The following is a 27,516-nucleotide window of genomic DNA, read 5'->3' as shown; positions in this document are numbered from 1 at the left end:
CGATTTCCTATTTTGTGAATTGACTGTTCACGTATATACTTTTTCTATTTATCTCTAAGATCTCAGTGTTTTCTATTTCTATTCTTTGTCCTCACACACTATATATAAATATGTATTGTAAAATATGAATAGCTCTATAGAAATACTTCTATCACAAATATACCTTTGTATATATGAGTCTCTGCTATTAGACGGTGGTTCCATAAGGGCAGTGACCCCATTTTATTTATCTGTAAGTAACGCCTAACACATAGAGAAAATGCATATTGTACTTTGTAGAGTTGCTTAGGATTAAATGAGATAATGTAAGCAAAGTATCTAATGCAGTGACTCACATAGTAGATGCTCAATACGTTATTTTAAGCTACCAATACAAGTTTTACTGTTGGGCTAAAACCACACACTTTCATTCCAGAATTTAGTAAAATCAAGGCTAGAGAAAAAAATCAAAATTCAATATTTTTGAAAGATCATAAACTGTCGTTGCAAATTGCAGATTTAGAAATTGAAGTGATTCTCAAATCTTTCACCATAAATTACACCTGATTGAAATACTCCTGTCGTAACTGAAAATTTTTAAAAGATTTGAGAGAGAGAGAGCCCCCAAGCACAAGCGGGAGGAACAGAGAGAGAGGGAGAGAGAATCTCAAGCACACTCTGCACTGAGCTGGGAGCCCCACTCCAGGCTCCATCTCAGGACCCTGGGGATCAGGTCCCTGAAATCACGACCTACCCTGAATTAACCCACTGGGCCACCCAGGTGCCCCTAACCCTTGAAATTTTTTAAAGACAAGTATGAATTATGAGCTGGTAAAACTTTTTGGCAACAGATGGATTCTTCTCCCCATACAGATTATCTCTTCTCCCCTCATTTACATTTATAGGAAACTTGTGGTAAAAATAGTAAAGCTCAACAAGCACAAACATACATCACATGAGTAGCATTTATTTCCCCAGTTGGTTAGCTTTTGTTTTAGACGCGGGGAGACAGCTGTTCTCGTGGTCACTGTTAGAAAAGCAGAACTAAGCAAGAGGGAAGGGCAGCGTTGGGAACAGGCCGTCAGCTGGAGGGCTTGAAGCTCGGGAGTGGGTGGGTGCATTTTTGCCGCTGCCGGGAGAAAGAGGGGGGTGGCAACACCAATGTGAAGTAAAAAGGCTTTCTGGGAGGACAGCAGCGCGGGGAGCAAGCCTGGTTAGCTGCCCAGCGGCAGGCGGGTCCGGTACAGGCCGGAGCGCGGCGCGAGCTGCGGAGGCTGCAGGCTGGGGGCGGGGAAGCTGAGTCTAGGTCAACGAAGGGCAAAGGAAGCCGGACACTGACGCAGTTCGCCTCCCGATTCCGGCTTCCAGGCGTCTAGTGGGAAACCGAGTCCCCATCTAAAGCCGGTCTTCAAGCTACCTCATCTCCCCACAACCTTCCCAGGCACTTCCGGTAAGAAGCCCGGCACCCACAGCCCAGACCCCGCAGAGCAGCGCGCAAGCGCTTCGGGACTTGGCGGAGGCCGTGAACGCGGAGGGAGGGGGAGTGTGAGTCGTAGGAAAACCTCTTCTGCGCCTGCGCTCTCTGCTCCTTTCCCCCACCCCCTCCCCAACAGGTCGGGGGGAAACAAACCCTGAGCCGCCGTAGCGCACCCCCGGGGCTCCTGGCCGGGGTCGCTCTTCGCTCCTCTGCTCGACGTCGCTTCGTGTCCCCTGAGAGCTCCTCAGGGGTGTGGGGAGGTAAGAGCTCCCATTAACAGGCAACTTGGCTGGCTTCTCCTCACCCCTGCTGCACTCACGGAGGGGGCGGGGTGGCTGCTGGACCCGCCGACCTGGGCGCTGGGTCTGGCCCTCCTTTAACTCCAAGGGCTGAGCCTGGGCCCCCGACTTGTTCTCTTTCCGAGCCCCCAGAGTTGGACAGGGAATCACGACTTCGCGTCCCCTCGCTAGAGGTTGGAGGACTGGACCGGGCAGGGAGGGCAATCTCGGCGGCTTTTTGCCGGGTCCCACCCACCCGGGCCGCCTCGAGTCGCCCCGAGTGCTCGGGGCTGCAGGGGAGCGCCCCGGGGGCCGGGGCGGGTGCAGGGAGAAGCGCCCCCAAGCTGCCTGTCCCGCCTGGGGAGGGGCTGTGCCTGCCTGAGGGGACTATCGTTCCGGCAGAGAGGGTCTCGGCGCTGGGAGGACTCGGCTCCAGCAGAATCTGTCATCGCCGCCCTTGCTCTTTCGCAAACCCCATTCTCGCATCGATGCATTTTCTCATCATTTTAGACAGAAGGATGCGGCGGTGTTCCTTTTTTCTACCTTCTCTTTGGTACCTCTGAAAAATTCTAAAAGATGACCTAACTTTTAAACTGTTAACTTACTTGTACTATCGTGACTGCAAATTATTCCAGACTGAGTGTTCTTGTTAGTTTGACTCGTATGGAAACCCAGTCCATACTTTTGATAAGTTCATCTTTTTCATTTAACAAAATAGGAAATTGGTCGATTTAGGTTCTTTAAATTATTGGTTTGAACTTCTTGTCTTCTGAATTGGCAGATATAATGGTTTTTATCCAGGAAAACCATATATAATTTTTCACCCAATTTCTCCCTTTTTTTCCTCCCGTGGATATTAAACTGCATGCTTAGGGGCGCCTGGGTAGCGCAGTCGTTAAAGCGTCTGCCTTCGGCTCAGGGCGTGATCCTGGCGTACCGGGATCGAGTCCCACATCAGGCTCCTCCGCTATGAGCCTGCTTCTTCCTCTCCCACTCCCCCTGCTGTGTTCCCTCTCTCGCTGGCTGTCTCTCTGTCACATAAATAAATAAAATCTTTAAAAAAATAAAAAAATAAAAAAAAAAATAAACTGCATGCTTAACGTCAAAAAACAAAATCTTAAATATAATAAAGATGAAGAAAAAATAAAAAGCCATAATTCCACCATTTAAAGGTAATCAACCGCAGTTAATATTTTGTCTTTTTCTTTCCAGTCTTTTTTCTCGTGGCATTTTCTTAATTATGATGATGAGATTTTATATAGAGTTGGATTGCCTGCTTTTCTTAAGTGTTTCCTCATGTTTTAAAAAATCTTCATAAGTATAACTTTATAATGTTTGATTATACAAGTAATGCATGAGCAAAATGCCTTTTGAAACAATTACAGATAAAGCTTCGTTCCCATTTAATTATAATCCCAATGTTACATAATATGATGGTATCACAGTTTTTAACCCAGTGGGGTCTCAGGATCCCTTACCTTTACAAACTTAAAAATTATTGAGGACTAAAAGAGTTTTTCTCTAATGCAATATATTTAGTATTTTAGAAATTAAAACTCAGAAAATTTCTAAAAATTATGCATTAAAAACCCTTCACATGTTGAATTAAATAATATTTTTGAAAAATATATTTTCTTTAAAAAATTTAGTGAGAAGGGTGGCACTGTTTTTTATTTTTGCAGATCAGTAATGTAGATCTTTATAGAAGACAGCTGGATTCTCATATTTGCTTCTCCCTTCGATCTGGTGTGCCATCTTGTATGCTAAAGCACGTTAAGAAAATCCAGCCTTGCATAGATAGGTGTTTGGAAAAGGAAGGACCTCACTGACCTCCTAGAAAGTTCTTGGGCCTTCCAGGGGTCCTCAGATCTGTTTGAGAAGGATGATTTAACTATTCTTGTATTGATGCACTGTTAGGTTCTTTGAAATTTTGCACTATGACAAACATTGCAAGTTGAAAGTTCTTTGTGATGTGTTCCCCCGCACAAGTGCTGATGTTTCTCTGGAAGTAGAATTACTTTAGATGCCTAGGTAATTTTCTTTTGTGTCCTAATGTTGGTGTTTAGATGGTTTCAGTTAATGATTTGGTGAAATATCTTTGCATGTTTTCAGCTGCTTTCGATTATGTTCTTAAATTTTTGAAAAGGAGAGTTGTTACATTAAATGGAATCTCTTTGGGACTGTTGATACATGTTGCCACATTGTTTTTCTGATAGGTTTGCTTCCTATCAGCAGTATCTGAGATGCTCTTCTTGTCATACCCTTACAAACATGGAGCACTTGTATTATTAAAAAAAAAAATTGTGGGGGTGGCTGACTGGCTCAGTTGGTAGATCATGCAATTCTTGATTGTGAGTTTGAGCTTCATGTTGGGTGTAGAGATTGCTATAAAGAAAAATTGTGTTCTGATTTAGTAGGCAAAAAATGGTATGTGTTTTCATAGTACGTTGATAGTACAGATTGTGCTTTGAATATTTTTTCATAATTTTATTAGTTTGTATTATTTACCCATTTATAGTCCAGTGTCAATGTGTTTTTCTAACAGATTTTTATTATTATTCTTATTTTATATTGTAAGGATGTGCACTATAATTTTTTTAGGAAATGAACAAAATTATCTTTTCTCCTGTTTACAAAAGTAGTATATTTTTATAAAAAAAAAAAACCACAAACTAAAATACTATAGAGATACATATTGTGGATGTGAAAGACTTGCATAATCACAGATACTGTTATTAACAGTTTGGTGTTGGCCCTCCATATTTTTCTTCTGTGCCTTTGCTAATACTTTTTTTTTTTTAAACAACTTATTTGTAAAAATGAGTTTATACTGTGCATGACATTTTGCAGTTTCATTTTTTGTCATTTAAGATTATATATTGGCTATTTTTCTATAGAAGTATATATAACTCTGGGCAAGGTTTTATCCAGAGGGGCTTTAGGAACATTAATTGTGATCTTTAGATATCTGATGTCAGGCTTCTGTCCTCTTCTATATTCTCTTCCTAGGTGATCTCATCCATTAACAGGTATGTGCTGCCAATTCCCAAATCTTTTATCTATCTCAGACTTCTCTCCTGCATTCCAGATCCTTATATTCAGCTGCCTATTGGACATCTCCCCCAGGATGTTCTCAAGGTACTGCAAACAACAGTCCAAATGTGAACTCATGTTTTTCCTCAGTCCTGCTCTTCTCTGTATCGCCTGTCATGGTCAGTGGTACCACTGTCTACCCAGTCACCCGTAATGGAAACCTGGCAGTAATCCTAGCTTTTTCCCTTGCTTTCACTCTCCAGAATTTCCCATTCTTTAGTCACTTTTCTGTTGATCTCCTTTCCATCTGCTCTGCCCTGTGTCAGTTCAGGCCCTCATCATCTCTCATCTGAACCATTTTAGGAGTCTCCTTGCTATTGGTTTTGTTGGTTTTTTGATTAATCTTCTGTGTTGCTGCCACTTTTTTTTTTTTAAATCATGAAGAGATTTTTTAAAACCATTTTTTGGTAAAGTAAATATTGTAAATCTTTGATTGTAAATCTGAGAGTACATAAATGGTCAGGTGAGTAAAAATATTACCTAAATAAAATAGGTTATCATATGTACACATAAATAAACGTTTTCAGAATAGGGAGTGTATCTTATATACCCATTGTGTCCTCTTACTGTATGTGGTAGATTATTGGCACAGTAAGTACGTTTTAGTTGAATGAAATGGGAAGTATGTGCAGCTTCAAATTTCATGTTAAAAGGTTTCATGTACAGTGTTTGTATTATATCGTATATAAATTGTTGGATTCTATTATTACTTCTCTTACCTTTTCTGTACTTTTTAGGCACCTCAGATGACATAATGCTTACTAGTACAGTGCTATATAGAGATAACTCTGTAAATAGATGTTTCATGAATTCCATACTTTTTTAAGAAAAATTGTTTTTTTCCTAATGAGAGACTATTTCTAGACCTTCTAATTCCTGTGCCTTATGTTTTTAATATGTTCTATATTCAGAGTTCCTTTAATACTTTTTGCTATTCTATCTTTTAATATAATGTTAGTGGTTATCAAACGGATACTTGTACATAATTTAAATAGTCAAATAAGACTATAAGACTTAAAATGAAAAGCAATCATCTTTTGCCCCAATCCTGTCTCCTGAATCCCACTCTGCCGAAGCAGCCCTTTCAATCAGTGTTCCTCATCGGAACAGAAGTTGCGTTACTGTTTCCTTAATTCCCCTGGGGATGGTTTAAAACAAGTAACAGGCATAGGAAAGAAGGTAATTCATTACATAAGGGGATGCCTTAGGGCATTAAGGCTTCATTTTCTTATAGAACCCTTGCTGAGAAAGGTTGTTGCAGAGTGAATAGACTGTTAAGCTATTTAGTTAGTTCAACTCTTTTTCACCTCTAAGTTTTTAAATAACCTGCGTATACAGCTATCTCCCCATCCTATCACAGTTTTAGATATTATTTACCAATTTCCTATTATAGAAGATGAGAGTTTAGGTTTGTCACACAAACCTCCACCTTTAAACACTGCACTTTTCCTCACCTCTTATTTGCATATTAGTTCTATGTTAATTTTTAGTTAAATCATTATGTAGTGTTTATATCATTTAACTATGTGCATAATGTGTACAGGTGAGCCAGGTATATTGTGCTATTTCTTATATAATTTTTTGTTTTTTTCCTAGAGTTTATAATTACCTTTTTTATTTTTAAGATTTTATTTATTTATTTGTCAGAAAGAGAGAGCACACAAGCAGGGGGATCGGCAGGCAGAGGGAGAAGCAGGCTGCTTGCGAGCCCAATGTTGTACTCGATCCCAGGACCCTGAGATCACGACTGAGCAGAAGGCAGACACTTAACCGACTGAGCCACCCAGGCATCCCCTCCCTTAGTTCTTCTATATATCTACCTTTAAGTATCTTTATGAATGTATGTTTTATATCTTTTTAATATATCTTTTATATATATATTTTAAGATTTTATTTAAGTAACCTCTACTCCCAACATGAGGCTCGAACCTACAATGCCGAGATCAAGAGCTGCACCCTCCACTGAATGAGCCTGCCCGGTGTCCTGTCCTTTATATCTTTAATCTATTAACAACCCTTCAGACAAGATATGTAAATCTCCTTTTGGTAGATTCAGAATGTCTGTTTTTGTTTTGCAATGTCTTTCCTGTAATTGCGTGTCACCTGCATCCATCTTCATGCGTTGCTTTCTAGGCCTGTTGTTGCACAGCTGTCTTTGAGGTGTGTCCTCAGTTGCATTTGTCTCTCCCTGTGTTGAATAGCCTGTTTCTGACTTCAGCCCTTCCTCTTTCTTGTTGTCTCCCTCATGTTGGTAGAGTACATACTCTAGTAAGAGGCTCCGGAGAAAGACTGAAGGGGAAGCAACGTTTTTGGATTCTTGCCTGTCTAAACATGTTTTTTAAAATTCTGTCCTCACACTTGATTGATAACTTTGCTGAATATAGAATTCTAGGTTGTAAATAATTTACTTTTAGAATTTTGGAGGCATGATTCCATTGTTTTCTACCTTCTGGTGTTGCTACTGAGAAGTCCAATGCCAGATATGATAACCAGTCCTTTGTATGTGACCTGCTATTGCTCTCTGGAAGCTTTTATATTTATTCACTAAGTCTGTAGTAAGCATGTATTTTTGTGGCAGGCATCACTCAAGATATTTTTTGAATATATTGGTGAACAAAAATACAAGATATCTACCCTCATGAAGCTTAATTTCTTGGAGGGAGGAGAGTTGTTCCAGATGGTAAACAATATAATACATTATACAAAAAGTTAGAAGATTGTAAAGTAAATGAATGCTTTAGAATAGAGAAAAAGGAGAGCAGGATGAGATGGGGTCAGGAGTGTAGGGGAAAGGTGGGAGATGCAGTTACAGCCTGAAATGGGTTGATCTTTCTGTAAACCACTCTGGTATTCTGAAATTTCACAGTGATGTGGCTTGATAAGGATTTTTCATTCATTGTGTTGAGCCCTGACTGGGCCCTTTCCACCTGGAGATCCTATCCATCAGTTCTGAGGTATTTTATTGACAGCTTCTTCCTTTTTTTTCTTCCTACACTTTTTTTCTGGACTTCTTGTTGTTTGAATATCAGACCTCTATTAGATTAAATTTCTAATCTTTACCTTTCTTTTTGTTTTACTTTTTACGATATTTTCTCAAGTTTATTTTCTAGTGCCTTCACTTCATTTAAAAAACTTTTTATTTTAGAACAGTTTTAGATTTATAGGATTATTGGGAAGATAGTCCAGAGAGTTCTGATTTACCCCTGTTTCCCTATTACATCTTACATTAATATAGTACACTTATCATGATTAATGAACCAGTATTGCTACATTAGTATTAACCAAAGTCCATACTTTATTCACATTTCTTCAATTTTTCCCTATTATGTTCTGATCTAGGAGTCCATCCAGGATACCACATCTTGTCTCCTTTGGTTCTTTTTGGTTGTGACAGTTTCTCAGATGTTCTGGTTTTGATCTTCTTGAGAGTTTTGAGAATTACTGGTCCACTACTTAGTAGAATGTCAGTTGTGGTTTTTCTGATGTTTTTCTCATAATTAGATTGGGGTAATGTGTTTTAGGAAGAAGACAGCAGAGATAAAGTGCCATTGTCATCACATCATATCAAGGGTATGTACTATCAACATGACTCATCACTGTTGATGTTTTCTTTGATCCACTGGCTTGAAGTAGAGTTTGTCAGGTTTCTCCCTTTCTATACTGTACTCTTAAGAAGAAAGTATGTGCAGCACACTTAAGGAGCAGGGAGTTATGTTTCACTTCCTTGAGAGCAAAGTATCTATGAAAATTATTCAGAATTTTTCTGTGTGGGAGATTTGTCTTGTTCCTTATTTGTTTATCTCAGTATGAACTCATTTTTTTTAATGCTTTGGGTTATAAGCCAGTACTGGTTTATATATTTTATTGTTCAGATTGTTCCAGCTTTGGCCTTTGGGAGCTCTTTCGGTTGACTCCTGTATCCTTTTAACATACCTCCTTCATTGTATGTGTGTATACATCCATGTGTGCATATGTACATTCACTTTATTTCTGGCATTACAGGATGCTCTGTGCTCGTCTTGTATATTTTCTGCCCAGTCTTGGAATCAGCCATTTCTCCAAGGAGCCTTGGTTCCTTTTGTTGGAGAAACCATGCTCTGGATGCTAAGTGTGACTGTTGTCCCTGGGATGTCTTGGGGCTTGATCCCGGGACCCTGAGTTCATGACCTGAGCCAAAGGCAGACACTTAACTGACTGAACCACCCAGGTGCCCCCAGTGTGTAGATTTTTAAAGACAGGCTTCTTTTATGTAGCAATACATATTCAAGACTCATCCATGTCTTTCTGTGGCTTGTTAGCTCATTTCTTTATATCATTGAATAGTATTCCATTGCATGAATATATCACAGTTTGTTTATTCATTCACTTACTGAAGGTCATTTTGAATACTTCCAAAGTTTGGCCCTTATAAATGAAGGTGTTATAAACATTCACATCTAAGTTCATGTGTGGACATAAATCTTTAACTCAGTTGGGTAAATATCTAGTAGTATGATTGCTGGATCATATAGTAAGACTATAGTTTTTAAGAGACAAACCGTTTTCCAAAGTGGGTGTACCATTTTGCATTCCCACCAGGAGTAAATAGAGTTCCTGCTGATGGGTACCCTTGCAGCATTTGGTATTGTCAGTTGTTTGGATTTTAGCCATTGTAATTGATGTAAAATGGTATCTCATTTTTTTAATCTGTAGTTCCTAAAGACAAATGATGTTGAGCATTTTATCATATGTTTATTTGCTAACTGTGTATCATCTTTGGTGAGGTGTCTATTTGGAACTTTTGCCATTTAATTGGATTGTTTGCTTTCTAATTATATAACGTTAGGAGTTTTTTGTAGACTTTGGATACAAGTCCTTTATCAGGTATGTGTTTTGCAAATGTTATCTTCCAGGATGTGGCTTGTTCTCTCATTCTCTTGATAGTGTCCTTTTCAGAGCAGATGTTCTTAATTTTAATAAGATCCAACTTAATCATTTTTTCATGGATCATTCCATTGTTATATTTAAAAATTCATCACCAAACCCAAGGTTATGTAGATTTTCTCTTAGTTTTCCTCAAGAAGTTTATAATATTGCATTTTACATTTAGATTTATTATCCATTTTAAATACATTTAGGTCTATTATCCATTTTAAAAACATTCAGGTGTAAGGTCTGTATCTAGGTTCGTATTTTTGCATAGGGATGTCCAGTCTTCTCAGCACCACTTGCTGAAAAGACTAGCCTTTCTCCTTTGAATTGCCTTTGTCCCTTTGTCAAAGATACGTTGACTATATTTGTGTGGGTCTACTTCCAGGCTCTCTTTTCTTTTCCATTGATCCTATATATCTATTCTTTTGCCAGTACTATATTACCTTGATTATTGTAGACTTCTAAATCTTAAAATCAGAGAGAGTGAGTTGTCCCAATTTGTTCTTTTTCAGCATTATGTTGTCTATTCTATGTCCTCTTCCTTTCCAGGAATTCTGAGTTTCCTAAGTCCCACAAAAGAGCTTGCTGGCATCTTGATTGGATTTGCATTGAGAACTGACAACAATATTGAGTCTACCTATCCCTGAAAATGGGATCTGTCTCCATTTATTTAGATCTTCTTTGATTTTTTTATCAGTATTTTGTAGCTTTCCACATATAAGTCCCGTATATATTTTATTAAATTTATACCTAAGTATTTAATTTTTTGAGGTGCTATTGTAAATGGCATTTTTAAAAATTCCAAATTCCAGTTGTTCCTTGCTCAGATATAGGAATGCATATGATTTTTATTAACCTTGTATCCTATGTCCATGCTGTATTCACTACTCTATTTTGGGGTGTTAGTTTTTGGGGATTTTCTACATTGAAAATCATGTCATTGCAAGTAGAGGTAGTTTTATTTCTTCCTTCCCATGTGGTATACCTTTTATTCCCTTTTCTTGTTGCACTGGTGTGTTTTCAGTAGTATGTTGAATAAGAGTTGTGAGAAAAGATATCCTTTCCTTGGTCCCAGTCTTTGGTGGGAAGGCATCCAGTTTCTCATCATAACGTATAATGTTAGCTGTAGGTATTTTGTAAATATTCTTCATCAAATTGAAAAACTTCCCCTCTGCTCATAATTTGCTGAGCGTTTTTATCATGAGTAGGTGTTTGTTTTGTCAGATTTTTTTTTTACATCAATCAATATGATTATACAATAATTCTTCTTTAGCCTGTTGATATGGTAGATTATATTGATTAATTTTCAAAGGTTGAACCAACCTTGCATACCTGGATAAATCCCACTTGGTTGTCATGTGTAGTTCTTTTTATACATTGTTGGATTCTACTTCCTAGTATTTTGTTGAGGATTTTTATGTCTGTGTTCATGAGCAGTATTGGTTTCTAGTTTGTCTTTCTTGTAGTGTCTTTATTTGGTTTTGGTATTAGAGGAATGCTCATCTTATAAAATGAATTTGGAAGGGTTCCCTCTGCTTCCTTTTTCTGAAAGAGATTATGAAATATCATTTCTTCCTTCCTGAAATGTTTGGTAAAATTCACCAGTGAAGCCACCTGGATCTGGTGATTTGTTTTGTGGAAGGTTACTAATTATTGGTTCCATTTCATTAATAGATACAGGACTGTTTGGGTTTTCTTTTTCTTCTTGTCTAAGTTTTTGTAGCTTGTGTCTTCCAAGGAATTGGTTCATTTCATCTGATTATAGAGTTGTTAATAATATTCCTTTATTTTCCTTTAAGTGTCCATAGCATCAGTAGTTATATTCCCCCTTTCTTTCTGATATTGGTAATTTGTGTTTCTCTCTTTTCTTGATTAGCCTAGTTTATTAATTTTACTGTTTTTTCCCCCCAAACAAAAGAGTTTTTGGTTTCAGTGATTTTTTTCCTTCTATTTGTCCATTGTTTTCCTGTTTTTAATCTCATTGGTTTCTGTTCTATTCTTTGTTATCTTTGCTTCGTTCTTCTTACTCTCCTTTTTCTAGTTTGCCAAGCTGGAAGCTTAGACGATTGATTTTTAGATCTTTCTTTTTTTAACCTATGTACTTAAGTTATAAATGTCCCTCTAAGCACGGCTTTCACTGCAGTCAACAAGCTTTACTTGAATTTTAAGATTTTTGCTATCACTTTCTATGATCACTTTTCCCCCTCCATATGTTCTTTATTTATGGCTTCCCATTCCTGTATCATAGTTGCATTGTTATTTTTCAGAGAATATTAGTTTCTTTGAAGTTTTCTTCTGTTTCCTGCATTTTCTCTTTCTCCAAGTTCCTTTTGTTTGTTTTGGTGTCTTTGTTTTTGTGTACTATTGTATATGTATGGTATAACCACAATTTAACAATGGAAATAAAAAAGTAATGTGCTTTGTTAGATTAGGATGACATACCACTGTTACTGAAAATTGTTCTGAAGTTTACCTGTTGCCAGCATAATTATTGTTCCTTTTAAGATGACCTTTTCCTAAGGGCTCAACTTTTGGAGTGCAAAAGTTTCACTATAGAGTGGCCACTTGTGAATTTCTCCTTATTTAAATGGCTTGGTATAATGAGTTACCTTTATCTGTTGAGTTGTGTTTTTTATCAGTTCTAGAAAAATTCCTAGCATTATCTTTTCAAGCATACTTATTTCATGCTCTCTATCTTCCGTATAGGACTCCATTCTCATGATGGATGATTTCTGCCATTCATGTCTCTTAACCTGTTATATTTTCCTCTTCCTTGTCTCTCTGGGCTGCATTTTAGGCCATTTCTTCAGTTAGGTTTTCCAGTCTATTCAGTTCTCTCTTAAGCTGTGTCTAATCTGTTTAACTCATCTTTAAAGTATCCTAATTTTTTTTCTGGACTTCAAGTGTTTTCAGTTCATGGCAATTATCTTGTAAAACCCGCTAATTTTTTCATTGTCTTTTATTCCTTACTTCCTACTCCTGTTCCTCACCCAAGGCAACTGTTCAAATGTGCTTCATAATGTATATCTTTTTATTTGTATGTATTATTGCAAAATTTGTATTGTTTTATTGAGTTTTACAAAGGTAACAGTGTGGAACAGATTAGAATTCTTTTTTTTTTTTTTTTTAAAGGTATTCGCCAAAGACAGTGTGAGGAACACTGCTGTAGAGTGTTCCACTTTCTGGATTTAGCTGATTGCTTTGTTTTGATATCACCTAATTTGTCCCTTTATGCTTGAATTTCCTGTAAATATGCAGTTATAAAAGCTTGATTAGATTCAGGTTCAGTTTTTTGGGGCAGGAATACATTATATGTAATGTCGTATCTTCCACACGAGGCACAAAATGTTTGGTTCTTCCACATTTATTGATGGTGAAATCGATCATTGGGAGTCAGATGTGTTTGTCTGTTCCTACTATTATAAAGTTATCCTCCAACCTTTCATCTAACACTTTTAGAATATATTGATAACTATTGCCTGGTCTGTTAATTGTAGTAAGGATTTCCAAGAGATAATTTTTAAAATTTTAATATCCATGTATATTTATTATTTGGAATTCTTATCTAAAGAACTTTCCCTTGGCAGCTACTTTATTATTCTAAAGTACATTTTGTAAATAAAGGGGAGGATAAATTACTGGCTCTTTTCCCTTAATGTATCAACTCTCAGAGTAATGAGTTTGTGCCCTGGCAACCCTCTAATGAGTGGTGTTATTTGTTTTTGTTTTTAGTATCATTATGATCTCTTGGTTTTTTATTTATTTGATTTGTGTTCAGTCCTTTGCAGCCTTCATTCATTTGGTGTTTGGTTGTCTCATTTAAGACAGTAGGAGCCCCTTCAACTAGGCTCCTTTGTCCTTTTGATTTTATCCCTTTAGTCACTGATAGATTCCTTTAAGGTGTCTCAGGCTCATTTTTGGAGTTCTTGCAACAGATTAGAGGTTTATCTACTTTATTCATAAAACTTTTTTGTACCTCTCTCATATATTCATATTCTGTTTAACTCCTGCTCTTAGCTTACTAGTCTTTAATCTTTCTTCTATTCTGATATAAGCATCTAAAGCTCTAAGCATTTGAAGTACCACTTCTGCTGAATCCCACAGGTTTTTGTATGAAGTATTTTTATTCATATGTAGTATATTTTATATTATTGTATTTTTGTATATTTGTATATGTATATTTGGTATATGATATAACTATTTTTAGCTTTCAATTATGAATTCTTCTTTGATTTATCTAACTTAAGTAACATGAGTTACTTAGATCTTTTAAAATTTACAGTAGTGTGTGTGGGTATGTTATGTTGTTAGAATTGGTTTTTGTGTCATTTTGTATATAAGGAGGCAATTTCCCCAACTAAATTGTAGCTTCCTCAAAGCAATTTATTTGTGTCTTTTTCCTGACTATGTTTCTTGGTATTCAGTAGATGGCATAATATTTATATATTAGAGAATTAGATGAACTATCATAGCTTTTTATTTTGTAGGTATATAAGGATTAAATTCTGAATAAGTCTACAAGTAGGATGGACAGTTATTTTAAAGCAGCAGTCAGTGACTTGGACAAACTCCTTGATGATTTTGAACAGAATCCAGGTTTGTTGGTTAATTTTTGCTACTAGTGAAATTTTTAAGTGTCTGTGATTCAGTTATCCCAGATATAGAGTACTCTTAGCAAAATTTGGTTTCAGTTTTGGTCACATGGTTATATTGTGTAAGATGTTCACATTTCATTATAACATACTAGTCTGTTCTTATACTGAATAGAACCAATAGCCAGAAATAGAAGTAAGGAAACTAGAAGTTTCCTCTACAGATACAAATTTACCTAAAAGAAAGACTTTTAAAATCAACATATGTGCCAGCTAAAAGCAGCTCAAAAACTTTACATAAATTGGTATTTCATTAATATGAGAGATGTTTTACTCATCTGATAATGAAGACTAGGAAACTAGAGAGAGAACCAAGAAGTTAGATTGTTTTTCAGTTCTTTCTCAGTCTGGTTTTTATAGTGTAACTGAATTATTTTGAGTGGAATTTCTATCACATTGTGACATCTACACTGAAAAGTAAAAGCCCCGAGTAGTTTAAATCTAAATAAAAATACTTTCGGAGGTTATTATCATTTTGTAACAGAGTAGTCTATTTGTGATCTAAACAAAAGTTTAGTTAGTTTAGGAGTCTTAAAAAACATACTTGTGATAATTTTGCTTTGGCTTTCCTAAATAACATTATATCTCTGTTTTGATTAGATGAACAAGATTATCTCCAGGATGATCAAAACACATATGATTCTAACCACTGTTCAGTTTCTTCAGAGTTGGCTTCCTCACAGCTGACTTCACTGCTACCGAAGGACCAACAATGTATCAATTGTTGTGCCTCATCAGAAACATGCTATGAAACAAATCAGATTTCCCTGAACAAAACACTTGAGGGACTAACTTCCATACAAAATGAAAAAAATGTAACAGGACTTGATCTCCTTTCTTCTGTGGATGGTGGCACTTCAGATGAAATCCAGCCTCTCTATATGGGACGATGTAGTAAGCCTGTTTGTGATCTGATAAGCGACATGGGTAACTTAGTTCATGTAACTAACAGTGAAGAAGATATTAAACAGTTATTGCCAGATGATTTTAAGTCTAGTGCAGATTCTTTGATTGGTTTGGATTTATCTTCAGCGTCAGAAACTCTTTGTGCTTCTTCAACAGACCGTGGTAATAATACTGTCAGAGAGGAACAGAATGATATCAACTCTGAATTACAAAATAGAGAAATTAGTGAAGCTGAAGAATTGGGTATAAAAGTAGATACAACACCTTCAGATTCATGTAATTACAGTGTAAGAGAGAATTTAAAGGATAAAAAGATTTCTAATCAGTTAGAACCAGTTGTTGATTTTAACATGCCATCTGCTTTGACTCAACAAAGTCCCAAAATGTTTGATGCCAAAGACAGCCTACAACACAAGGACCAGCCATGTGAACTACTGAAAGCCGATAACTGTTTGGTAAAAGAGGAAGTAGATGTGGCAGTCATAGCTGCCACAGAATGTTTAAAAGGAGGAGACCATACAAATGCTTTGCCTTGCAGTTTTTCAGAAAATGAAGATTTATACTTAAATGATTCAAATACAAAAGATGAAAATTTCAAATTACCTGACTTTTCCTTTCAGGAAGATAGGACTATTTTTCTCAAACAATCTGCAAAAGAAGGCTCAAGAGATGTAGATCGTAAAGATAATCAAGATGTAATTCAGGATTCCTCTCCAACTCTAAATGTTTCAGGTGAAGAGATATACTCCTCACTGACCTGTCTTCCAGTACCTGGGTCTTTGTGTGGATCATTAATTGAAAGTAAAGCACATGGTGATTGTTTACCGCAGAATGAACATAAAGATAGCATACAAGATGCAGTGCCAGTGCCTGAAGAAATACAGAAGAGTGTTATTCTGGGTGGCGAACCATTGGAGGAGACTGATCTTTTGAAACAGGAAAAATGTAAAAACATAACTGAACAGGTGGGAAATAAGAAGGAAGAGTCCAGCCAGATGGTAATCAGAGTTGAGTCTTTAGATCACCCTGGTAACACAAATTCTTCTGCAGCTACAGAATCTCAGATGGAGCTTTCTGGTGCTAATGCCCCAGAGTTTCCTGATCATTGTGAAGGTCTCCTTTTTTCAAGCAGTGATATTGATGGGCAAGACTTAGATTACTTCAATATTGATGAAGGCATGAAAAGTGGTGCACTAATTAGTGATGCTGAACTTGATGCCTTTCTGACTGAACAGTATCTTCAGACTAGTAACATAAAATCGTTTGAAGAAAGTGTAAATGACTCAAAATCTGAAATGAATCAGATAGACATGAAAGGCCTAGATGATGGGAATGTCAATAATATGTATTTCAATGCTGAAACAGGTGCTACTGGAGAAAGTCCTGGCACTAATATGATTTGTGAAACAGTTGATAAACAGAATACAACAGAAAATGGTGGCCTTTCTTTAGGGGAAAAAAATACAATTCCAGTTGAACAAGGGTTATCTAACAGTAAATCTGAGATTACGAATGAAGTATCAGTCTCTGATATTAACAGTCAATCTGTTCATGTTGGAGGGGCCAGACCAAAGCAATTGTTTAGCATTCCATCAAGACCAAGGGGTTCAAAAGAACCAAATAAACCAGAAGTTCCAAATATGCCTGAAAGTGAGCCCAGCATAGCAAATATGATTGTTCCAACCACTTGTACTACCGATTCTACAACTGATCCTCAGGTTAGCTTCAACTCTAATTACATCGATATAGAAAGTAATTTTGAAGGTGGATCCACTTTTGTAACTGTGAATGAAGAATCTCTACCTGTAAACACTTGCAAAGAAGGCCTGGTTTTGGGCCAGAAACAACCTACTTGGGTTCCTGATTCAGAAGCTCCAAACTGTATGAACTGCCAAGTCAAATTTACTTTTACGAAACGGCGACACCACTGCCGAGCATGTGGGAAAGTAAGTTATAAAAATCTTTGTCTTTTTTTCTTTTGAGACATTTTAAATGAAATTTAATGTGACAAAAAAGCTGATTAATGGGTGATTAAAAGTTTTGGCTAGTTTAAAATAATTTTTTACCTACATGGAGATATATAAATCACTGTCATATTTAGATTGCTTGAGGGTAAATAAATGTCACCTTGTCATGAGTATGATGTATGGGGAAATGAGGAATGCTCATTACTAGTTTTTGTGAAATCTAAGAATATGTCTTTATCCCTCTAACATTAACACATGAGATGTCCCAAATTCAGTCATATCCCCCTGTATCATTGAATTAATTCCAAGACCACTCTGCAGTTAGTGTTATAGTCTATATCTAGGGAGAAAAAAGGAAATTGGCTGCCACAAGGTTCAGAATGCTGAAGCTGACCTTGTTTGCATTCTGACTCCCTTGTCTATAAACTCTAAGGGTTGCCTACAGAAATAACATTGCATTTTTCATTCAGCAATTTTCAGTATTAGGTTGGTCTCAGATCAACCCTCCTCTTCTTTAGAAAAATAATAACATTCTACTTTTAAAAGTTTTAAATAAAGGACCACAGAAAACTTTTTCAACTATAAACATATTCATTAAAGAAAATTTTTGTTCTTTTTCAATTAACAGAATTGATTTAAAGGAATTCTCCTTGTCTGAGACACAATTTTAAATTGCAGAAACGTCATTGAAGTAAAACAAATAAAAAAGAATCATTTTAATAACTTCCTATGATTATAGTGATTAGAAAAATTATTTATGTGGGGCGCCTGGGTGGCACAGCGGTTAAGCATCTGCCTTTGGCTCAGGGCGTGATCCCGGCGTTCTGGGATCGAGCCCCACATCAGGCTCCTCTGCTATGAGCCTGCTTCTTCCTCTCCCACTCCCCCTGCTTGTGTTCCCTCTCTCGCTGGCTATCTCTGTCTCTGTCAAATAAATAAATAAAATCTTAAAAAAAAAAAATTATTTATGTAATCAGAAAAATGGTGTTTGGTTAATTAGATTTTGGGCATCCTCTCCCCTGCCTTCCATAGGTATAAACATGCTGGACACAAAACCAAATTTGATATTTTATTCTTTATAGGTATTTTGTGGTGTCTGTTGTAATAGGAAGTGTAAACTACAATATCTAGAAAAGGAAGCAAGAGTATGTGTAGTCTGCTTTGAGACTATTAGTAAAGGTGAGTATTAACCTGACATATTTTCTTCCAGTAATTGAATATATCTTAAAAACATTTGGATTGTGACAAAGATAAACTTCTTTATTTTCTTAAGGCGAGGACCTAGTGTTGACTTATCTGGCTTAGGTGGGACATCCCATGGCTTGGTTTCTCTTCTTTTTGTTCTACTCTCACAATTAATACTACCAGTCTGGAAAGGAAGCATTCAGTTTCTGGAGTGGCAGTTCATTAACTTTTAACAGGTACCAAGTCCCTAAATGCTGCATTTCATCTGCCTATTTGTTTTGTCATCATCATTGTCATCTTTGTCATCTTAATCTAAACATTTATAGAATACTTAACAATAAGTAGAATTCAGTGTTATAAATTAATAGCATAAGGCAAGATAATAGTTCCCACCTTTTTGAAAATTATACCCTAAGATGGGAATACAAAATAAGGTAATAATATTTATGATTTTATAGATTAGTTCATAGGACTGTCACAGTATTGGCACATTTTTGTCTCATATATTTTTTCCCTGCTCAGTTTTAGAATTTTGTTTGTATGTATTTCCCATTGTTTCTGGCTCTCTACCTTAGCTACCATTATCAGCAATAATCTTGGTGGTCTTATTTGTGTTCTCACAGAGTGTGTGTGTGTATGTGTGTGTGTGCATTGTATTGTGTTTTTTTTTTTCCCTCAAATAAACATTTGCTTTTTTAGTACTTCTTGGCATTTTCAAAGATTTGTTGACAGTTTAATACCCAGCAAATAATACTTGGGACTTTTCAATACCAGACCTGTATACTAGCTCAGGTGGTGCTTCCTGTTAGCCAGGAGAATAAATACTTGATAATAATTTGTTTTTCTCTTTTGAATGAAGATAAATTTTTTCAGCAATTCTCCAAAAAAGCTCTGATGTGAGTCTATTAGCCTGAGGTAAGCTGCTTTTCTCCCTGCTGTTGACCTCTGCTATCTGGAAGATAATAGAGTGTAAACTTTTTATATTTCCATCTTACCAACATTGTGTATGAAGAGGTTAGTTTAAGACTTTATAGTTTTGTTTTTTCCTGTGCTGTTTCAGTAGCTTAGAAGCCTGCTGGGGCTGTTAGCCAGACAACCTGCTAGAACTCAGAAATATGAGAGCAAGTTCCCACACAATTCTCTCTCCCCACTTGAAAAATAAATAGCCATGATGATTTGAAACATTATTTGAGTTGACAGGTCAGATTTTTGGGTGAACATTAAAACATTTTGACTGTAAGTTTCCAGGAGAGGAGAAAATACAGTCATTAAAAAGACTCAGTAGGATGTTGAGATCGTGCTTTGGTTTATTAAAGAAAATATCTTGGAATGAATTTGGTTATCTAGTTATCTGTTTTATTTATTGTGTTATGATATCTTATAGCATGTATTATCACTTATGGTCTATTTAACACTAATTTGTATACCACAAAAAAACAAACACAAGTTATTTTAATATCAACCTTAGGGTTGAAGATGGTAGAAGTGATCATTTAAAATAATGTTATTAAATAAGATGAGAAAGATGGCTCAAGAGTTGTAAGACAAATTCCATGAAGGATTAAAAGAATAGTTTAATTAGAGATTATGGATAATGAGGAAGTTGTGCTGAGACTGTATAAGTTTCAGGGAAGCCTGCATGTGAGTGCCATTAGGGGCAAGTTGGGTATTACTCAAAACCAGGAGTAAGATGTATAGATTTTATTTGGTGAGTTGGAGCCATTTCATGAGAGTGCTATCATTCAGTGCCATTCAGTGGCACTTGAGGAAGATTACTTTAGCAGTGGCAATATCTATAGCAGATTGGTTTGGAGAAAGGATGAGGGGAGAGCTACCAGTGCTGTTCCATGTCATTTGGATGAAAAATCATTCAGCAATATTCAAGCACTATTTTGCATGTTGGAGCTCCAGCTATGGACAGAATATATTCCTGTTCTTATGGAGCTTTTTATTTCATGGAGCTTAGGAATGCGGGGAGAGGTGGACAGTAAGCAAAGAGAATACCAGATGGTGATAATATCCTAAATTAAAGTAAGAGGGTATAAGAGAGATAGATAGTAACAGATTGGTGGCAAGAGATAGTATTTTTTAATGGTAGGCAGAGTTAGGCTTTATGATAATATAACATGTGAGCAGAGACCTGAAGTGAGAGAATAAAACTATGTGAGTGTTTATGGGAAGAACAGTCAAAACAGAGAACAGCGAGAGCAAAGATTGTGCTAGGAGAGTGCTTGCTTGACTTGTTGAAGAACCAGGAGGCCTAGATGGCTGGATCATAATGAACAGGTGGGATAGTAGTGAGAGATGAGGTCAGAGAGAGCTAAGTGGGAAGGCGGAGGAGGTAGGGATATAGATTATGTAGGGTTTTGTGAGCCACTTTAACAACTGAAATCTTCACTCCTCTTGGGAAGCCATTAAAAAATTCTAAACAGAGGAAGGATGTGATAGGGTTTATGTCTTAAGGGAATCACTCTGAACTGTGTTGAAAATAGACTTTTATAGGGGTACAAGACAAAAACAAAGACAGTCATATTAAATAACAGTTACTTAGTAGATAAACATATGCTAAATATAATATTGAAATAAGTAATTGGTAGCTTATACTGAAGTGGAGTGCTGCCAACTGGAGTAAGGACATTATCTTTGCCAAGTGCCACTGCTTTTTCTTGCTTAGCCGTTGATTTCTTTCTCCTCACAACTTGAAAAATAGGTAACTTATAATTTGCTTTGAAGCTCAAAAGTATTTTAATATTTTAATATTTTTTCATATTTCTAGCTCAGGCTTTTGAAAGGATGATGAGTCCAACTGGTTCTAATCTTAAATCTAATCATTCTGATGAATGTGCCACCATCCAGCCTCTTCAGGAGACTCAAACATCCAGTATACCTTCACCTACAACTTTACCGATCTCAGCACTTAAACAACCAAATGTTGAAGGTAAATGGAAGAAAATGCTATGTCTTAGACTGGAGATAATTTTTTAATGGAATTTCTAGTTTGATAAGATTTAGTGAGGACAGAGAGACCAGACTAAATATCAGAAGGAATTTGGTACAGGGAGCTGATACGTATGTGTGTTAGAAGGTTAGAAGAGCAAAAGAGGTGTGTTCAAGTGACTCAGATTACTAACTACAGGAAACAACCGCTACTCCTAGGGTTGGAGTAATGAAAGGTGAAAGGCAATATTCTAGAACTCAGTTCAGAAGTACTAAGAGGTGTTTGGTTCTCAGACCTGGGATTCAGGGTGTGACTGGTGTGATTTCTGGAAGAACACCAAATAGCAAATGCTGGAACCATCAAGGCGCTTCATAGGACTGGTGTTCAGTTTAATGAAGGAGTATTCCAGACAAGTCTTTTTCAGAGTACTGCAAATCACAGGGCATGCACCTATATCTGGTGGTACTGCTGCTGCAAGGATCCTAGCAGGAACTAGAAACAGAATTCTTTCTCTTCCTACCTTCCAGTCTCCCACCAATGCTATTGGCAGAATGTGACTAGAGCCAACCAGCAAAGGGGTCTGAAAGTTGCACTTTCTAGACTTTGGCCCAGCATCAAAGAGAACCTTATAGAAGGGTGGGCTTGAGTTTGAGAGACAATAGGTAAATAACTGGCATGCCTCCCTTTCTTTAAAAATCGGTTTTTAAATGTATAGTTTACCATAATAAATATGTTTTTTTTAAGTCTATTTAAAAATTTTGGGGCTCTCTGTCCTTTTTTTTTTAATCTGTTGTAGTAAAGCTTGTGTACTTTTTTTTTTTTTTTAAGATTTATTTATTTATTTTAGAGAGTGAGAGAGTGAGCAAGCAGGGTACGGCCAGAGAGAGAGAGAGAATCCTGAAGCAGATGCCCTTCTAGGTGTGGAGCCCAAAGTGGGCTTGATCTCAGGCCCCTGAGATCATGACCTGAGCCAAAACCAAGAGTTGGCTGCTTAAATGACTGAGCCACACAAGCACCCCAAGCCTGTGGACATTTTTAAATACAAACAATTAGTCTCTATCTTGCTAAAAAATAACTGTAAATGTCAGTTAAAAACAGATTCAGATACTTCTGATAATTACTTTGGATTTCAGTTTATCTCAATATACTATTTTCTGTTTGTCATTATAACTTAGGTAAGGAGATTCAGCATATATGGTTGTATGTTACAGCTCTAAAATGAACAAATATGCTTTAAAAATAGTGGCATGTTCTCTTACATCGACATCCAAATTACTAAATTATAAAAGTATTGCAAATATATGAAAGATACCTTACTTAGTATGTCTACCTATATTGCAAAAATTGTATGTAATTCCAATTTTCTCAATGTTTATCTGTATTATATTCTGGAAGGTAGATGTTGATCCTTTGATTTTTATATTGTCCTAAAACCGTCTGGCAGCTGTTTTCATAACCTTCCTCTGTGGATGCTTTGTAACAAAAGAGAACACATATTTATGCTGATATCTAGTTATTTCCTCCAAATTTGGGAGGAAAATATTAATAAAGTTCAATATCCACGTTATAAGAACAAAAAATATCATGCTTCTCTTATTAAGTACATTAAAAATAAGAAATGACCTATTTTAAATAAAGAATTTTAATAAAATGACCTCTGATGAACAAGTGATCCTGTTTACTTTTTTAGACTTTTTATACTTCTTTCTGTTCTTTGCATGTTTTTTTTGCTTATCTGTCATGCTCCGGTCTACATTTTTCCACCTTGTGCCGTAGTCTTTAAATTTTATTCATTCTTCACTCACTAGTAGTACAGGCTTTAAATCTGCTCCCAGTGTCTTAAAGATATAACCTCTCCTGTCCACTCTTTTTCTGCGTATGTGATTCCTAGAGTTACTCCTGCCTTTTGTATAAATTGGGAAAAGACTTCCATTCCGGCTAGATGAATCACAAAAGGCCGCTTCTCTAGGCCTTTGCAGCCCTGAGAAGGCAGATCTTGTCAGTGGATAGCAAAAAGGTTTTGAAAACATTTCTGAGTTGATTTAGTATTAAATCCTTGCAGTAGACCAAATTCAAGTGCTTTACTTTTTAACTGATTCTAGGATTATGCTCCAAAGAACAGAAGAGAGTATGGTTTGCAGATGGTATACTGCCCAATGGTGAAGTTGCAGATACAACAAAATTATCATCTGGAAGTAAAAAATGCTCTGAAGACATGAGTCCTCTCTTACCTGATATGCCCTTGGTAAGGAATCTAAAGAATGATTTGTTGATTTAATAACATTTTATTTTAAGTATATTTTGTAGTGTGATTATTAGAGTACTTTTTTTTTTTTAATGCTGTGAGCTTCCTAAAATGACAAATATATGATGTAGTGAATGTATTTTAGATTTTACCTTTTTTAATGTCAGTTTAGGGTAATGATTCTCAAACTTACTGGTCTCAGGACCCTTTTATGCTCTTAGAAGTTATTGAGAACTTGAAAGAGCTATAGATTATGTGGGTTATACCTAGTAATAATTACTATATTAAAATTGTGTGGGGTGCCTAGGTGGCTCAGTTGGTTGAGTGTCCAACTCTTGATCTCAGCTCAGGTCTTGATCTCAGGGTCGTGAGTTCCAGCCCTGCATTGGGCTCCATGCTGGGCATGGAGCCTACTTAAAAAAAAAAAAAAATAAATAAATCCATTTAATTAATTAAATTAAAATTGAGGAAAAAATTAAAAATTAATTTAAAAATTAATGTTTATTAATAGAAATAATTTATGAGACATTTTAAAACAGTTTAGTGAGAGGAATAACATTGTTTTACATTTTTGCAAAATACTTTGATGTCTGGCTTAATAAAAGATTCTCATGTCTGCTTCTACACTGAGTCTGTTGTGATATGTTGTTTTTGGGTAAATTATATGAAGAAAATCCTCAGACCTCACTGACTCCCTTGAAAGGGTCTTGGGGACCTCAGAGAACCTTGACCCACATTTTAAGAACCCCTGGTATATGGAAATAGAACTGAGATTTAGTAATTTAATTTAGACTAATATTTGTTTAATGATTTTCAAACATTCAGTAAAGTATCTGATAGTGGTATTTATGTTTGCATTTACACAAATGTGCTAAATGTTAAATAAAAGATATGTAATACAGAATCCCAGCCCACTAAGAACTTTCATTGTAAAGTAGCAAAATATTCATAGAAGCAAGTATTCATACATGAAACGGGAATGCTTTTATTCAGTAAACAGATATTTATTGAGCATCTACTCTGTGCCAGTTACCTGGTTTATCCTGGGTGTATACACTAGACAAGATCGGTATGTATCCTGCTCTGTTTCACATACCATATAAACGTATGCTGTTTTTCAGGGTTCATGAGCTAGAATTTATAAATAGCCCTAATTACCACAAGCACCTACCCTCAATTGATATTTTTTTTTTTTAAAGATTTTATTTATTTATTCGACAGAGATAGAGACAGCCAGCGAGAGAGGGAACACAAGCAGGGGGAGTGGGAGAGGAAGAAGCAGGCTCACAGCGGAGGAGCCTGATGTGGGTCTCGATCCCAGATCGCCGGGATCACGCCCTGAGCCAAAGGCAGACACTTAACCGCTGTGCCACCCAGGCGCCCCCCTCAATTGATATTTTAACAAAATGAAAGTTCTAAACAGTCTAATAAGTTTTACTTGAGTTCATAAATACTTCTCATTTAATACTAACTCAGGTTTGGCCAGTTTAAAAAGAAAGGGGCTTTATTGAAGCTGGCTTGAAGTGTTTATTAGTGGTTACTATTGAGGAATACACCTACCACTCTGCTTCCTAACCATTCCCCTTCCTGCCTTGCCCCCTGATCTGTCCCTTGCTACCTTTCCTGATTCAAGGCTTTTTGGCTGTTGTCAGAAGGGGAGTTGGGTTAAACTTCGTTTGCTTACTGTGTGATATGGTATACAGGATACTGAAGTTCTCCTTGCCTCCTTTTAAGTCATTAAGACCTACTCAAGTATATGATATGGTAAAGCTCAACCTTACTCTTCTGAATTTAAAGGAACAAAATGGTACTGTTTCTTGGCAAATTTGGCTTTTGAAGAGTTCCTGAGGCCATCTTGGTTTTGTTTATTCTTATTAAAAAGGTATCTTTGGCTATAGAGATCAACATTTCACAGTTGAACAGAGAATATGAACTGATGGTTTTTTTCTTTTTAATTCCATATCTTACAGACAGTAAACACAGTGGATCATGCCCATTCTACTACAGCGGAAAAAGCAAACAATGAGATAGGAGATATTACAAGAAATGAGATAATTCGGAGTCCTATTTCTCAGGTTCCATCTGCGGAAAAACTGCCTATAAACACAGGAAGCGAGGGGTTACCTACTTCTTGTTCTTTTACACTAAATGATGACGTTTTTGCAGAAGTTGAGGGACCACCTAGTCCTACTGGTGTCTTAGTTCACAGCAATTTACCTGTTGCTAGTACTTCAGATTATAGGTTACTGTGTGGTATTGACAAGAATGTTTGCAATAAGATTAGTCTTCTACCTAATGATGAGGACAGTTTGCCCCCTCTTCTGGTTGCATCTGGAGAAAAGGGATCAGGTAGGATAATAGTTATTTAAATTTAAAAAAGAGGGTTTTCTTCCTTCCTTCCTTTTTTTTTTTTTTTTTTTTTGAAAGAATGTATTGGTGAATTTTGTGATGTATGAAATGCATATTTTAAGCTGAGACAATTTGGTTGAAATATGTACTACAGTTTGGTATCTTTAGTTTACAAAAAGTCTTGTTATGTGAAACCAAATTCTGAAAAGATCTGAACTTTTGAGTTGAATGAATATGACTCATTTATCTCATCTTGAGTTCCTAATTTAGAATGAGGCAAAAGTTTAGTTTGACAGGGAAATTCGTACACTTTTAATCCTGAACATATTTCCATTGTATTAGAGTTTTAACTCCATATCATTTTTTTCTCAGCGTCCCCACTCCATACCTTTTTTTTTTTTTTTTTTTTGAAGGAGCAAAGTGCCTGATGAAGAGAGTATTGGATTGGACAGCAAAGCTAGGAATTTTAGTTTCTCATCTACTTAATACACCTGTGACTTGAAGCATGTGATTGAATCTCTTTGGGCTTCAGTTTCCTATGTAAAAGATGAGAACTTATTTGATCTCTAAGGTCCTTTCCAAGCTGGAGATTCTGGCTAGCTCCCACCTCAGAGTAGTTCCTTAGGAATACAGCCTTGTCACCCTTGCTGCATCCCTCAACCTGAAATGATTATGTTCTGTGCATGATAATATAGGGGAATGAAGTTGGGATCTTTGTTCTGTCACTGGGAGCTATTTCATGAACCTAGCTATAGTGGCAGAAATACCTTAAGCCCTATACTTCACATGCCATACATATTTTCCTGTTGATTGTCAAGATCTTTTTTTGACATTTGGTCAGTGACATAGGGCATATGGCAGCAAGTGGTATGTACAGCCTGAGTCTAGACTACTTTAAGAGTTGCAAAGTTCAGAATTTATGGAGTGGCTGGCAGTCTAGAATCTAATTTACAAAAATGCTTGTTTTAAAATTGTACAGGGCTAAAATTGTATAAATATGCTATTTAATCAACATATTTGCATATATACTATATATAATATATCAGGATTTATATGTATTACAGTGTTAGTACCTTTAGGTAAGTAGAAAAGTAAAAATGAGTATGTAATAGTTGTGCAGGGTATTAACTGATTTTTATGAAATGGATTTGCTTTTGTTATTAAATTTTGATCAAGCCATTGATGGATTTATAAATCTTTTTTTTATTGCAAGCATATTTAACAGGAAGTCATATTCTAACTAATATATTACTTTCATGATTTAGTGCCTGTAGTAGAGGAACACCCATCTCATGAGCAGATCATTTTGCTTCTTGAAGGGAAAAGTTTTCGTCCTGTTACATTTGTCCTAAATGCTAATCTACTGGTGAATGTCAAGTTAGTATTTTGTAAGTAATGATTGATCTTTCTTTGCCTAATTGGTGTGTAGGATTTCTGAAATTAATTAAATTTTGACTGGCAACCATGAAAAGTAAGCAGCATTGGATGTTGATTTGTCAGCCACATATGAATATAGATTTTGCAAATTTATATTCA

The 27,516-nt window shown here is 36.3% G+C and overlaps 1 protein-coding gene across 3 annotated transcripts in view; it reads left to right on the top strand.

The window, feature by feature from the left end:
- The first annotated feature begins 1,293 nt into the window (after positions 1-1,293).
- Positions 1,294-27,516, top strand: part of ZFYVE16 (zinc finger FYVE-type containing 16) — a 46,410-nt gene continuing 20,187 nt past the window's right edge. The window contains exons 1-9 of one of the 3 annotated variants that reach the window (XM_040622138.1): positions 1,584-1,716; positions 4,823-4,872; positions 14,226-14,334; positions 14,991-17,242; positions 18,346-18,442; positions 21,225-21,386; positions 23,489-23,631; positions 25,602-25,980; positions 27,246-27,368. In XM_040622138.1, coding sequence (XP_040478072.1) covers positions 14,265-14,334; positions 14,991-17,242; positions 18,346-18,442; positions 21,225-21,386; positions 23,489-23,631; positions 25,602-25,980; positions 27,246-27,368 — 3,226 coding nt within the window. In that variant the 5' untranslated portion in view covers positions 1,584-1,716; positions 4,823-4,872; positions 14,226-14,264. Of the gene's footprint in view, positions 1,430-1,581; positions 1,717-4,822; positions 4,873-14,225; positions 14,335-14,990; positions 17,243-18,345; positions 18,443-21,224; positions 21,387-23,488; positions 23,632-25,601; positions 25,981-27,245; positions 27,369-27,516 lie in introns of those variants that run through there. The other 2 variants (XM_008711029.2, XM_008711030.2) reach the window with 2 other exon arrangements.

The sequence above is a fragment of the Ursus maritimus genome, unplaced genomic scaffold (genome assembly GCF_017311325.1).
Source record: "Ursus maritimus isolate PB19 unplaced genomic scaffold, ASM1731132v1 scaffold_5, whole genome shotgun sequence".
NCBI classification, from domain to species: domain Eukaryota; kingdom Metazoa; phylum Chordata; class Mammalia; order Carnivora; family Ursidae; genus Ursus; species Ursus maritimus.
This window is presented reverse-complemented; position numbering and strand designations above follow the sequence as displayed.